The sequence below is a fragment of the Neurospora hispaniola genome, assembly GCF_033458365.1.
Source record: "Neurospora hispaniola strain FGSC 10403 chromosome Unknown B0T23scaffold_12, whole genome shotgun sequence".
In the NCBI taxonomy this organism is placed as follows: domain Eukaryota; kingdom Fungi; phylum Ascomycota; class Sordariomycetes; order Sordariales; family Sordariaceae; genus Neurospora; species Neurospora hispaniola.
The window spans coordinates 256570-271207 of NW_026944417.1; the positions used below are offsets into that span (position 1 = coordinate 256570).

Sequence of the window (14638 nt, forward strand, 5' to 3'; positions counted from 1 at the left end):
TTGCTATTATGCGATGGGACGAATCGACGAAAACAGGACAAATGGTACCGTCAAGGGCTTTTCATCTGATGTCGATTTCTCAACATCACAATGCGTCCTGTCTTGGCACTTGCCACCGCTTTCGCCTGTGGTGATGCTATTGTTTTGCTTGTAAGTTTGAGACCACCATATACGATACCGCGGTCTTTCTTTCAGCAGAGGAAAGACGACTAGCTGAAGCGTGAGCAATAATGGGTCTGTTATCTCGTTATTTGATCTTTAATCAGGCCTATCGAGTACTCCAGGTTGTGAAAATTGCCCGAATATCAACAGTCCATGATACCGCTTTTGGTTCAGGAAAGGCCGTTTCAAAATTGTGCCATGCCTCGTAATAATCTGCAAGCACGCCGCCTAGAGCCTGTTGTTTGTGGTCACTGGATCCCGGTGGCCATTCCTCTCAACGAGAGTCGAGGGAACCCCATATGGGGTAAATACTGACAAAATAGGTACCTAGCAAGGCGAGAACGTTAACGTATCTGGCACTTTAGTTTCGATTTACCAGTGAATGGTTTACGTCTGTGTTGTAAAGTGATCCACAAGTTGCCAACGTTTTCTTCCCAAGGCGCAACCCTGAGCGTACCACCACTTTTCTTTAAGGAGAGGCAGGTACACGTAGTCACGCACCCATCATGATGAATGTGAAAGAAACGGGTAACAAATTCCCCTAAACAATTGGCGACTTCTTTAGATTTTATACACACTCGGTCTTTCACTTGTGTCTTGCCCCCAAACTCAGAACCGTTGGGCTATCTTTCGCGGCTAGTTCATGATAACGCAGCGTTCTGTCTTTGTAACGCATAAAGGACACTGCTCCTCAGTAGACCTCAAGTTACTTATCTGAGAACGATACAGGGCTTGGAATTTAGTTCATCGCCTGTTCATCTGTGACTAAGTTCCTCACAAAAGATGGACCGAAAATTGATCTATTATCATCGAGTGTTCTGAGGACCTGGTGAGATTCCAAGTGCGTGTAGGTTACATACAGGAGTGGTGCGCATAGAACTAGGCTTTCTCTCCCCAACTCCCAGCCCTAAATAACTTCATTTGAACCCTGGAAAGTCCGAGAAAACAGTTAATCATATCAAATCAGATGATGGGTCTCATTGCGTGTGCCTGGCTGGAGGACATGCTTCCACGGGATTCTCTCAAAGTTCCGAAGCCAAATCTGGGCATTCACATCTGATCTGCCGGTCGTTTCAAGCCGCAAGGTATAAAGCCGGCGCTCCGGATTGGACAATTGGAGCCTGGTTACTTGAAGATTACAGAGAAATATGGCTTCTCAGTCAATATTTTCGACGGACAATGGAGAGCAACTAGTAAGCTTCCAATGCGGGCGACTTGCAGCCTATCGAAGAAATCCCAGGCGTAGACTCATTCCTGCAGTTGTATAAATGTGCATTTAGTGGAAGGAGCGGTCGTACAGCTGCGGCAAATCCACCAATGCTTGTGTGCGTGATGCGGCTCTCAGAGTCCCAGTGGCTGGGCACGACGCCATGCCAACAAGTTGCTGCGGGAGTAATTGACAAGGGCTGTCAATTGACTGTGAAAAGGACGTCTGAGAGGTCGAAAATACGGATTATACAGCACCGAGTTGGTCTATCAGCCAGAAACATGTCAGGTATCGCTCGTGTCACCACACATTTTGTCCAAACCGAGGCAGTGCACATCGGCAATCGTTATCTCCGGGCTTCGCTAAATAGGTGAATGAAATCAACGGTGTGGCCAGCCTTGTCAACCACTACTCAAAATCTCTCTCCTCAGCATCCCTCTCCCTCACCAACTCCTCCGCATCAAACACAATTTCCACCATGACTGTATCCTTGCACGGCTCCCCCTTGGGAGTCTGGAACCTCGTCCGCGCCGACACGATTGTGTTCTCACAGCGATGATAACGCGGACAATTACCCAACAAGGCCTCCTCGTTTGCCATGGCCAGCACCTGTTTGGCATTCGTTCGGTGGTTGTAGAACTCCCGGGTCGGGGAAACTTTGCATGCCCATCCTAGATCTTGAGTTCCCCCAGTACTTGTTGTAGTATTTAGGGTCGTGGTGCTTGTGGTCGTGTCGCTGGCTATGCTGCTGGTTGTAGCTACGAAAGCGAGGTATATACCGACGCATTTGGATGGATCGTCGTCGGAGAGGCTGTCGTTCTTGAACACAACTAGCCCGCTGGATATTTGCATGTCTTCTTCTCTTTGGGGAGAGTCGGAGGAGCGGACGTATCGGGAGGTAGGGATGAAGAAGCTTATGTCGTCGCGGAGGTCCTGCCTCGGCAATGCGGTATGCAGTCGGTACCCAGCCATGCCCCGGGGAAAAGTGATCATGAACCCATGATCGGGCTGGGGATAGACTTGAAACCCCTTCAAGGCTACATCGATCTCGCGGCCATAGGCAGAATAGACACGTCCAAAGTAGGAGATGTAGTAGCTCGTTTCGGAGCGAGGGGTTAGATCGAGGACACCTGCTGCCGCGCCCAGATTCTCGGTGGGGTTCAGTGTATATGAGGCATCGATCTTGCGGCTAATCAGGCTGATGGGTATACGGGCGCGCATGAATTGGTTGTCTTTTCCGAAGAGGGGCAAGCAGATTTGAGAGCGCTGCATGTTGTTCTCGGTGTCAACTTCAACACAATTGAAGACGGCGAGGACCCAGTAAGGAGAAAGGGTTTGTATAAGCGGGGTGGTCATGGCTAGGCCAGCGTTCGTCATGGAGAAGGGTAGTGTGAGATGGCGGCCATAGTTGGGATGGATGCAGCCTCCTTTGACGAAGGCGGAGGGATGGTGGGCAAAGAGGGTGTTGTCGGAGAGGTTGGTTTCAAAGGCGAGAATACTATGGTCATCGGACACCTTGATGATCTCTTCCTGAAGTCGCATAAAGGCCTTTGGTCCTTCCCCGTACAGCAAGGGCATGTTGATGCCGAAGATGCCAAGCAGGCAGTAAGCCAGATCTTCCACGCGGGTTGTCTCTCGCTTGGCGGCCCAGGTCATGCGCTGGGCAATGCTGTAGTCGCGCAACCGATTCTCCTTCTTCAGACATGCGGCGTCAATGCCGGTAATGGTAGAGATGAGAACAGCGAGGGCCTTCTTGGCGCCCAGAACCTCCCAGTCCTTTGTGAAGAACTGGACATGTTCGGGGGCGATGAGCTCTTGCAGGGTCCAGCCGCGGGTAAACCACCTGCTTTTGCGAAGCGAATCGAAGGTATCGTCATTGGCCTTTGTACCAGACGCAGCAACATCGGAGAGGTAGACGTAGCATATCGTGGCCTTCTCGTACCAAGTGTACATGGAATTGATGGCTTCTGATAGCTCGGCCGAACTGGACTTGTCGATACACACCGTGTCCACCCACACATAGTCGAGACCATCCCGGCGAGCCTGCCTGCAAGTTGCGAGAATTTTGTGGAAGCCGGGGCGATGTTTGTGGGTCAATCGGGTCCATATGTTGGTCCATTTCTGGAAAGTTGCCTCCTTTGCAACCCATGTGTGCGATAGAATGGCATATTTCGGGATGCTTGTGCCTGTAAAGTACTCGATCTCAAGGGTATGGGCATTGATGAGACGCATTGTTGGGAGAGAGAGCTCTGAATACCTCGGGGTGTCTCATGGCCTGGTTTTTGAGGCGGCAGCTAGTTTGGCGTTTCCGGCAACCGAGTCGACCTGTCGAAGGCGTAGTTTCGATGTGGTCTAGTCGAGGATTGAGTTGCAATTTGATCCATTGGGACAGTCTGGGGACGATGGGAGGGACGGAGTGTCAGCTCGGTGATGCGCCAATCTCGTTTTGGCATCGTGGCAGTGTCCTGCTCAGCCTGGCTGGGATGGGGTTGGCATTGAGTTCACCCAGGATTCGACATTGTCATCGCCTGCAAACAGAGAACAGGCAACTATGATTATCGGACCGATCGTACACGGTATCACTTCCTTGTGGACAATGACAAGGAAGATCAGAAATCCTCCAACTTGTAGACGGCATACGATGGCTCCTCGTAGGGGTGTGCTCTGTCAGGGTTGCTGTTAGCTGATGACCACTGGCATGTGACCATGATAGCGGTTATTGTTAGTGCCTCCCACTGGCTAAATTAATGGAACTTGCCTTTTGAGAGCCTCGACAGCTTTCCTGGCCGTCTCCTCGCTATCACACAACATCTCGACTCTGAGCTCTTCAATCTTTTCCAGGACGCCGACCGCGCCGGCGTGAGGGTTGGCGGCGCCGACGGGCCGGAATTGGCCGGTGCCGGTGGCAGTCCAGCAGCATTCGCTGTAGTTGGGATAGCGGCCGGCGCCAGCAGCGAAGACGGCTTGCTTAACCGTGTCCACAAACTGCGGCTCGGCGTGGAAGACGAGGGTGTATCTTGCGGGACGAGAAGCACGAGAGACAAGGGCGCCCATATTCAGCGATGTGTGATGTACGAGCAGTCCATGGAGGTCCGGTGTGATTTGACGGCGGCGAGATGTCAAATGTTCAACGAAGAGCTGCACTGAAAATCTTAATGTTCAGTTTACAGCGCCGAGCTGTTTGGTAGCGCGATGCCCAGACCAGCATGTCCTTGTTCAAGTGGGGTTATTGGCAGGTGTCAGGAGGGGGCCCACAGCTTTAGCAATCGGCACGGGCCGTCAGGCACAAACAGTGCAGACAAAGAGGTCCCCTCGTTTGCCAAGCGGATTTTGCAACTCTCGCTCGGCAGCGTTCTTTGGGCTCATGGACGGATGTCTTTCTTCTCAAACACAACCCGTCATAAATTCCCAGCCCATTTCTCGTATCCAAGACATTCATTGCAACCACACCCGATATGGCCGTTGACCATGGCTGAGGCTGAAGCCACAGAAAACCGCAACCGCTGAAGGGGGAGGGCTATTGCTGATAATTACAGGGCATGGCTTCAATAGTCAACATCGATGCCCTCTCCCGTCTGTCTCTTCCCGTACGGCCGGAGAATCCACTCCTCTTCCTGTCCCGATGCCGAGGCCCAGATTTGAGCGTGTCCGATCGACGTCAAGACAAGGACAACCCTGAAGACAAGATGGCCAGTGTCCACTGTTTGCTCTCGGCAGTGGAGATCCTGAGCTTAATTCAACCGCACCTTGATGACCTCTACAACGGTGACCCATTCGCGCGCCGGAAATATATCACGACACCGTCAACATCCGAGTTCTCACCGTTTCTTTTCTTTAACATTTCGATATATCGTACGCATGTTCTGATATTGGCTTCAAAGACGAGTATCTTCCTTGTTCATGCCAATGAGCACGGTTGGTGACAAGCCACCACCAAGCCACCCTCATGGTCTCTTGTCTTGACGGCGGTTGGAAAAAGTCACGAGACTGAGAGAGATCGCATGAGTGGTGACCAGTCAAACAAACAGGGTCAGCCCCCGCATTCCCCAGTTTTTGTCTCCAGATTCTGTCGTTTCTTTTTTATCACATCGGTTCGTCATCACTTGCATAGTTGCAAATTAATTCTCCTACCCACGAATCACACCTTGTCTGGCTTCGATCCGCGGCATTTGCACTTGCACGAGCCCAAAGTTCCCATCACGAGCACCATCGCATCCTGCCCTCCACACCCTCTTGTATGCCTGAAAGCAGCGCTTATTGGTCAAAGAAATGTTAACATGCAGGGGAGCCAAACTGTTTTCATCAAAAGTCGTCTGCAATTCAGGGAAAAAGTCATGTTCGCAAGCAATGAAGCCCGCTCGCCAATTCCTTGATCCTTGGTACACAATGTCTGATGCTACGCTGGTCACCCGAGTCATCATGTTCTTTCCTTGTGGTTAGCAGGCCGCCCCCATCACAAATATCTTGCCGACGTCACATCACCTGATCCAGAACATACTCAACAGCAATACCTGCTTGCAAGTACCACTGGTTTTGCATTTTTAGTGTGTTTCCTAAGATCACCTTACTACCCCTGATTCTGATGTATAATAACAGAGCCATCCAACTCTTTCACAAAATCAGGATCGACCCAGACACTTTCCCATGAATTTTTCCATGTCTTCTCCACCAGAGTGTTTTACACACGAATGGCAAACAGCTACAATGGCACAGCCGCAAGTCAGACGCAGAACAAGTCTTCACGACAAGCTCAGAATAAGGCAAAAGCCTTTACCCCTCCTGGATACCGTGCCCGACAATGAGGAAGAAAGACCGCGCTCCAGCTACCAGCCTAAGCATGCTGCCGCCGACTTTTCTCGCTTGACGACTACACCACCACCCTCGATTTTCAACGTATCCCGATCACGAGTCACAGAGTCCGAGACAAGTCAGCTATCCCCTTCACAAACACGGCGAGTATACCGCCGCCCAGAATCGGCAAATCCTCTGGCCGAGATACGATTCCGCGGTCAACGGCGGGACATGGCATCCGCATTTTCGCAACAAGAACAGTCCAAGCCAGCTCATCTATCAAGACAACCACCACAGACTGTCACGAAACCGGTTCCTCTCACCGACTACGAGCTTTTCCTTGCACGAGCAGAACTCGAAGAGAGAGCACACCGGGACTTGTTACAGACTATGGATGCCCAGCTACATGACAGTCTCCATGATCTCATCAGGCCAAACCCTCATCAACAGTTTGCCTCGCTGTCTCCTACGAGGCTAAGCGCAGGTTCGACCGCAGTAGCTGGGACAAGTCGGACAACGACCGGCAACAAGAGTCGTGAGAGCCGCACCAGCTGGGCCCCCCGTTCTGCAACCGGCAACACGGCGGCAGAGATCGTTGCGTCCCAACAACACGAGGGAACTCTAGGAACACAACCTCACCATGTCAGTTCACATCATCAGTCACAACCAGATTCAAAGCGCCGTCCAATGATGTCCAACGGCGTCAAGGCATCAATACATCGCTCAGGCACTGTAGGTCGGATCTCGGGCGACGGCCTTGCACAGCACCTAAGGGATCCCACTCTGAAGAGGCAAGCAAGCTTTGCCCAGAAAATCGCCGAATACATTCGGCCTCCACGACCCGACGTCATGGATATATGGAGAAACGAGACAACTTTGAAGTTGACACGGTCTAAAAGTCAGGCTGGGCTAAGGAGGCTGGTGGCTGTTCCAATTCACCACATTGAGACGCTGGCAGAATAATCATCACTCAATTACTTGGTATTGCTAATGAATGTTACACGCTACCTCTCCATGACGCTGTCCCCTTTGCTCTTTTTTGAACTTTCTGTTTCTGCGTCTCGTTGTGTAACGTTCGTACATGATGTTAACGACTGTGGGATGACCAAGACCCATTCACCGGCTCATCATTCAACCCTCAATAAGCTAACGCGGTATCTCCACCCGGTCAACAACCCCTCCAAACTGATTTGCTTCGGTCGCCCTTCTCAGTGCCGGCACCGCCTCATAAATCAGTTTATCCCCCAATCCAAGCATTACGCACACCGTTCCACCTTCGTAGTACATGGAGATTGAGAAGCTGCATATCTTCCGGGATCGTTTCCTTTAGGCTCCTAACGTACGGTCAAGGCCATCATTACCACGTTTCGTGTGCCTTGACCGCTGATCGAGCACTATTATGAGCCGATGTACTCACATAATTGGCATATCCGCATCGAGGTAATGCGGGGAAGATAGGTGCGCTTATTGCCTCTTGGGTTCTGTCGTGGGAAAATGGATCGCGAATTAGACAGTAGCGATTGCATTGCTTACTGTGTTTCCAGTGAGGTCGCTATGATCCCATCCAGAGTAATGAAGACTTCTGGTGAGGTACATACCTGAGCGAGTGAAAAGCTTGTGGAGTTGTAGCCAGGACATTGAACCGTATCCTGGCCCAAAAAGTGAACGGGCAAGAGCTTGTCCTACTGATCACTGCAATGGGACGTGGAACCGGGCGTGGCTTGACTAACTAGGATAGACTTCTTCTTGTGATTATAGAAAGAGAGCGGCATGGGGGTGATGTAACCAGAACAATAGCAATTGAATGTTGGTAAGTTGCAGGTGATGGTTGCGATCTGCTTGCTTGTTCATTCTCTTCGACGCCGGCATGTCTTTTGATCTAGGGTACCTCCTCAGAGCAGCAGCCCTCATGAGAGAGTTGTTCAACCAAATTAAATATTTTGGCAATCAGGTTTCGATGAAAGCCGGTGTTTAGATCCTGATACTTGATCCGGCCGCATTTGCCAGTTGGCGATGGCCGTGTGTAACTGGGACGTTCTGAACGCTCTGGGGACTCTGGTGTCGGGGTTGCAACAATGTTACTCTTCGGACGCTGTCTGGATTTGTACCGGACCGACGACCATCCAATATGCTTATACAAGTGGAAGGTCCTTGATCATGACGCGAAGCCTTTGGGAGTTTACCCATTATCGACGTGGAGGACGGTAGCACGGGAAGCGTGCAGGAGGGCATGCTGGTCGGGGGTGAGGGTGGCCATCGGAGAAGGTATGTTGCTACATAAATGAACAACGCGCGTGAAGAAGAAAGAGAAGTATGGGGAAGAGCAACAACGAGTACAGATTTAGCCCTCGCCGCGCCGCTCGCAGTTTGTTCTTCTTTGAAGTCCCTGTCCCCATGGGGTTCAGCATCGCCGTGTTATTATGCACGAGGCACCATCTTAGCGGGCAATGGGTGTGAATTTCGATAAGTGTATACCTAGCTTTATCATAATCACGGAATATTGCATGTGTACCGAAGTGTTTGTCTGTTCCACTGCCGACGTAGATGAACGGTAGTTCCTATGGCTTCTTGAAGACCAAGATGTAGACGGAAAGGCCGTGTTTGTCGGTACAGGTAAATTCGGGCAGGGCCTTGATGTGTCCAATGTTGGGGATGTGGCGCTTTTGAGATGGTTAGGCTGAGGGGGAAGTGTGTTTCAAAGTCGAAAACGGTCTCCCACAACGATGACAGGATCGATGGGAATTGCGACTGGATGGATCAATGCGGTATGTGGTCCACACAAGATACTTGCTTCGAACGTGCATTGCTCTTACCTGGAAAATTTCTATGGCCAGTCATTGGAGGCAATTACGGAAGGGAAGGCGCAAAGTCTCGTACAAATATCCCAGATCGTAATGCGGCTGGTTTTGAAATGGATGTGCCGGCGTAGTGACGAAGGCGACTTCGTTTGGCGAAGTAGATCCAAGTTTGCATTTACCTCAGCGCCGGCCGCCACCCGACTTAATTCTGGCAAATGTCCCAGTGGCTCCTCGTCCCAACTTTGAGGACATTTAGCCATATCAACTGGACAACCAGCTATATGGACCAGACAGAAGCTTTCCGAAGTTAGAAAACCGCGCATTGCCATTCTATTACAGAGGGACTTGAAGTTCGACAAGCAATACCGTTCGACCCTCGCAGGATCCTTTCGTTGGAACGTTAATACCATAAAACAGCGAATGGTGGTGATGGTTATACCTTCTCAGCATTGGCAGCGTCAACCCAGATTAGATCTACCATCGACAAACTTGACCATGACGGTCATGAAGTGGTAGCACTCAAGTACGCCATTAAAGGTACAATACTTAGTCTTCCTTTTCCTCCAATGAACCACCCTCACGCTCTCCATAGAACCGTACCGTGAGCACCACAGTCTGGCTGCACCTTCTACATCCTGACCGGCACCCCGCAACCCCCAACGGGCAAGTACGCCTTGGTCGACAAAATCAAGGCCAAAGCCAAACGACACAAAATGGAAGTTACGGGAAGCGCTAGTACCTACGCACCTTGCCAACGAATGAATCTACAAGCCAGCCAATTTGTCGACTTCAAGGGTAAGGAGTCCCAACTCCTCCAGGCATCGACGCCCAAGCGCATGGCGTTTTTGTTACAAAGGTGTAGGTGCGCATTTCACTAGGACCTGATCGACAAAAGCCATTAAGAACCAGCTAGGTGATGTAGACCTACCTCGTAGGTGGTGATGAAACACTGCATCATCTCCTTCGTCTCGACGGTCTCGTGACACGGCACCGAAAACTCGTCGTACAACTAGGCAAGGACGGCATACCTGTTGAGCCTCTCCAACTCTCCATTCCCGCTTTCGGATGGTATAAACACTGCATTACTTGTAGATCCTCTATTCGAAAGCGTATGTTGAATCAATCAGACACTCGATTTTCAAGGGATGAGAATCTTTGAAATGGAATCTCTTCGCTCTACGGCAGGTCATCACTCGTGTTCGCCAGGATGTACATGGCGTACTTCATGGCAACACCATCCCGGTCCTCGTGGTCTTTCTCCCCGTCGTAAAGATCGGAATCTTGATGGTTGCCAAAGGGGTAGATATTTGCTGGGAATGTGTATGACTCCCTGTAGTTTTTTTTTTGTTGTATATCATCTTTGGATGACTGGGGGCACATTCCTTTGGTCGCATGGAAGCACGTATTCCGGAGCTTCCCATGTCGATGGATGGCCATGAGGACATTGAACGGCGGGCTGTTGAGCGGCTGCTCTTCTCGCGACTGCTGCTTCGTGTGCAGTTCTCGTCATACGCTGCGTAGGTGTTGGCGTAGCTGAAGTGAGATTTCGGGTAACTGCTGCCGGGCCTCTGGCCTTGCAGTGTTTGATGTTTTCTAACTCAAAGGTCTTACGTCGTGATGGGTAGAGGCAGAGACTTTGCCTATAATATATAGCGTATATAGATAGATGGGCAATAATCCGTCTTTGTACCTCTAGATCGGAAGTTGTTAGACCTACTGGTTGAAAGAAGTGGGTGTTGAATGTAAAGGTAGAGAGAAGAGCGGTTTGGCCGCTTCCTTTTCAGATTTTTTCCAAGTCCTCGGAGGTTGATGGTTTATTTCATCCACACTCATCTCATCACGGCCGCGCCTACTCCTTGCAGGAAAATATGTGGTAGGGTATGGCATTGTATGGGGAGTTCCGCTTGTCTACATAGCTGCTATTAAGAGCCATATAGAGAACCCCGGAACAGAAGGGACAGTATGGCGATGTGGAGGAAACTCATGATGATGTCACGATGATGACGGCGGTGAAGACCAGCATGCAGATGGCTTTCTCCTTGGAATGATGTGACTTTGTGAAGTGAAAACAGGGCCCGTATTTGCGGACACGAAATATGCTAAGAATCTTGATAAATGTCAATCTATCGGATATTCTCTTACTTTTTATATACCTGCCCATGACTCCTTCGATTCTCCATGACTCCTTTTTCCCTGAGAACCTGCTCCTGACCTCTATACATCCTCTTTTGTCATAATGTAAAGTGTGACAAGCTTCGTCACCTCCAAGAACTGGCTGGAGAGTGTCACCATCATCCATGTCCAGCACTGGATGTAGCGATCCCCTTCTCCTGTGTTCTCTCCAAGCCTTCAACAGTCACTCGACCATAACATCACTCCCTCTCATTCGATCAGTAGCAATCACTCCAAATCCTCCATAGCCACATCCCCATCTCTGTCCCTCTTCCCAATCAGCCCCTGGTTATGTTTCCTTGCCCATTCATCGTTGACAGGCCAGCGGGCAGTATCTTGGACAACTGTTGAATAAACACAATGTTAGCATCCATCATCAAAACACAGCAACAAAATCAAAGGGTAATTAACCAGAATGACGACTAACCTTCCATAGCAAACCTCGCAAATATCTCTTCCTCTCCCTCTACCTCAACACCACACTCCACAAAGTGCTCCACCGCTCTGTTTCTCTTGAACGGATGCCTGTCGAAGTTTGGGGTATCGGCCAGACAGACTCCGAGCAGCTCAGGGGCAGGGCAAGCGAGGGCAAAGAACTTGTTGCTGTTGTCGTTGTTGCTCCCCTCGTCAGCATCACGGCCAGTGTCGTCGCTGTCGTGGTCATCGTCGTCGTCGTTCTTCTTGCCAGATTTGGAGGTACCGAAACCAGCAGCAGCGAGAAGATGTTGTTCCGCCTTGAAAGCCCAGTACTTGCCCTTTTTTGACTTGGGAGCGCTTGATTGTGGCACGCTGAGCGGCGGCGGCCGGCTTGGAGCTTGAGGACTTGGTAATTTTGTTTGGTTTGTTGTTGTTGACGGGGGCAGTGGCTGCGACGGCAGAGGAGGAAAAGGTGGATGGACCGGGTGAGGCGGTTTCGGCTTTACCTTTTCCTTTGTCTTTCTTGGGAGACAAGGCTCTGGAGCCGGAGGCAGATGCGCTGGCTTTTGTCACGGTCGTGGTGATTGACTACGAGGTGGCGGCGGGGGCGACGTTGTCCTCGGCAATGTCCGTGGCCTTTCCTTTGCCCTTCTCTTTGGCTGTGAGTCGCTTGCGGGAACGATGGAATGGTTCGGGGGAAGAAGAGCGAGAACGAGCGCGTGTTGTAGGGTTGGTACCGTCGGTAGCGGGGCTAGGATCGCGTTGTCCAGCTCTGGCCTGGGCACGAAGGGAGCGAGCGGTTTGAGCAGGAGCCGTAGTAGAGGTAAGCTCGGTGGGCTGTTGTGGGTTTGAGGTTGTGGCTGCCGGGGCAGCTGATGGCAGGTTTGGACGTGTGCTGCTGTTCCCACACTCAAACGCCTGTGCAGTCTTGGCGGATGTGTGCGTGTGCACACACACACGACTTTTTGGTAAAACGGACTATCGATGAGATTTTATTTGTTTATATTTCTACTAAACGAAGAGATAAAAGAAAACCGACTCAAGATTCTGAATTAGCGTATTTGAGACTATTAGGAGAATAGTCTCTTATATAGGAGAACTAAGTTTCTTCATCTTCGTCTTTCGTTTCGATGGTCCGTTTTGCCAAAAAGTCGTGTGTGTGTACACACGCACACATCCGCCAAGACTGCACAGGCGTTTGAGTGTGGGAATGGAGGAAGCGGTTGCCTTGACGGTGGGCTCCTCGTCGACTTCCCAATAGGCAATGTTTTTCGGGTCCTTCGCGCGGAGTGCGGCGCGAGCGGCGGCAACTTTGGCGGCATAATCGGGAACAAGGGTGCCAGGATGGAGGTGATGAACCTCAAACCACGGATTGCCCCATGGGTTCTCTCTTGTTCGAGGAACCCGAAATGGGTCGGGCTCCGGCGAGGAGTTTCTTGGAAGAAAATCGGCATTCTCAGCGCTGTCGAGCTGGATTCTGTCCTTGAAGTTCGCGTCGTACCATGGGTGAGTTCTCATCGGGGTTACTCTGATCGACCACCCATCCAACGAGTTGCTTGCGTCGTAGTCCACCATCAACGGGATCTGCCAAAATTGCTGTTTGTCGAGCAGCACCATTCATTTCATGGGCGAGTTGAGAAGGGTTGTGAAGTCGTCCTGCAGGTCTTCGTAGCGCTTCTTGTACGCTTGTAGGGTTTTGAGCGTCTCTTCCCACTTATTGCCGTACGTGATCAATTCTTCTGTAAAGGTGACAAACACCTTCATGGCTTGCTGGTGGACTTCCTCGAGTTTGTGCTTTGTTTTGCGCCAAGCTTCGTCCTCCTCGTCATTGATCTTGACGAATTCCGGAGTGAAGGGTTTGTGGGGAACGTAACCCTGTTCATTGGGCTGGTCCTTGGACGTCGTTGCGTTCTCCTTGCCGCTCATGGTGTAAACTTCTGGGACTTGGAATGCGTGGAAGGTTGTCGCCGGGTGCAGACGCTTCTCGACTCTGAGGAAATATCGAGCAGTGAGATAGGAAGCGGATGTGGCTTAATTGGTGTACAAGGGAGTCGCTATTGACAAGTAGACGGCAAATACGTTGACAGCACTTCTTTGTGTGTTGGTGCAAGGAGAAAATTCTTTGTGTTCGGGCGTTCGGTGAAGACGATGAACCGATAAGAAATTAAGGGAAGAAATGCCAAGAGTCAGATGATATGAAGCTATTGATTGTGCTTTTGTCGACGCCCATTACCTGTTCAATTACGTCTGCTGAATACTTCCAAGTGCCTGAATTGGGATTGCTAGTATTGTGCTTCAATATTTCCATTCAATCCAACCCCAATCATTCAAACCATAGCCGGCATCAAAGTAATAATTTCCTGGATCGCTAGATGGAGTTTTTCTGCAACTTCAAATTTCCCACAATATCAAATGAATAACCTAGAAGCCCACCCAACAAATCTTTTATAGATTTTACAAACGTACCGACATACCTAGGTACAATAGGAGGACACTCAATATCGTAAGCAAGATGATGAAGGAGGAAAGATCGAGTGAATGGGAATCATGTAACCTATTGAGCATAAGAGGACTTGTGAAACAAAACGGATATTTTTATATTTGTACGTACGTCTTGAGTTCGTAGTTCAGTTGTACGGTACCTCTACTATAGGTAGTACCTCAAATCACGACCTTAACTACCCAACAGCCCTCTAATTGTTGGTTCAAGTTGCATCGACTGGAACACATTACCCCCCAACTGAACTCTCGTCTTGCCGTCTATCGTCCCATATTCCAGCCCCTCCGATATCCAGACTACCTGAGCCTTGCTCCTTCCTCGTCGAATCCTTCGACAAACGAACCTATCTATGACCCACTAAAGTATCCAACTGGAATCCCTAACCAAATTTTCCGGACGACCAAGATTACTGCCTATTCAAACCAGGTGTCCCTCGTTCTGCCCTTTTATCCCTTCTCCTTCGGCCGGCACCAACCTTTCGCGTTCTTCCCTGGCTCTTGAACTTGCCAGCATCGCTACTTGTCTTCAACCAACGTGGCTAGAATTCCAATCAAGACTTTCGCTAAATCTACAGCAGAGCTATAACAGCGT

The 14638-nt window shown here is 50.4% G+C and overlaps 4 protein-coding genes across 4 annotated transcripts; 1 reads left to right on the top strand and 3 right to left on the bottom strand.

Annotated features, from left to right (window-relative positions):
• Positions 1-1760: 1760 nt before the first annotated feature.
• Positions 1761-4037, bottom strand: B0T23DRAFT_53174 (heterokaryon incompatibility protein-domain-containing protein). Its single transcript, XM_062841411.1, has one exon. The coding sequence runs from the start codon at positions 3599-3601 to the stop codon at positions 1778-1780; it is 1824 nt and encodes a 607-aa protein (XP_062687990.1). The 5' UTR covers positions 3602-4037; the 3' UTR covers positions 1761-1777.
• B0T23DRAFT_433267 (GTP cyclohydrolase 1 type 2/Nif3) lies at positions 3979-4423 on the bottom strand (the record flags this gene model as incomplete). Its single annotated transcript, XM_062840430.1, has 2 exons — positions 3979-4062; positions 4145-4423. The coding sequence occupies 2 exons, from the start codon at positions 4421-4423 to the stop codon at positions 3979-3981; spliced, it is 363 nt and encodes a 120-aa protein (XP_062687991.1).
• Positions 4424-6073: 1650 nt separating this feature from the next.
• On the top strand, positions 6074-7123 carry B0T23DRAFT_408725 (uncharacterized protein; the record flags this gene model as incomplete). Its single annotated transcript, XM_062839328.1, has 1 exon — positions 6074-7123. One exon carries the CDS (start codon positions 6074-6076, stop codon positions 7121-7123), a length of 1050 nt encoding a protein of 349 aa, XP_062687992.1.
• A 3992-nt stretch (positions 7124-11115) lies between these two features.
• Positions 11116-13473, bottom strand: B0T23DRAFT_416255 (uncharacterized protein; the record flags this gene model as incomplete). The annotated part of the gene is made up of 6 exons (XM_062839625.1): positions 11116-11474; positions 11558-11919; positions 11954-12106; positions 12137-12445; positions 12740-13102; positions 13232-13473. The coding sequence occupies 6 exons, from the start codon at positions 13471-13473 to the stop codon at positions 11359-11361; spliced, it is 1545 nt and encodes a 514-aa protein (XP_062687993.1). The 3' UTR covers positions 11116-11358.
• Between the last annotated feature and the right edge of the window lie 1165 nt (positions 13474-14638).

Excerpts from the sequence above, each read along its gene's own strand:
- B0T23DRAFT_53174 (XM_062841411.1), bottom strand. The coding sequence starts at position 3,601 with ATGCGTCTCATCAATGCCCATACCCTTGAGATCGAGTACTTTACAGGC.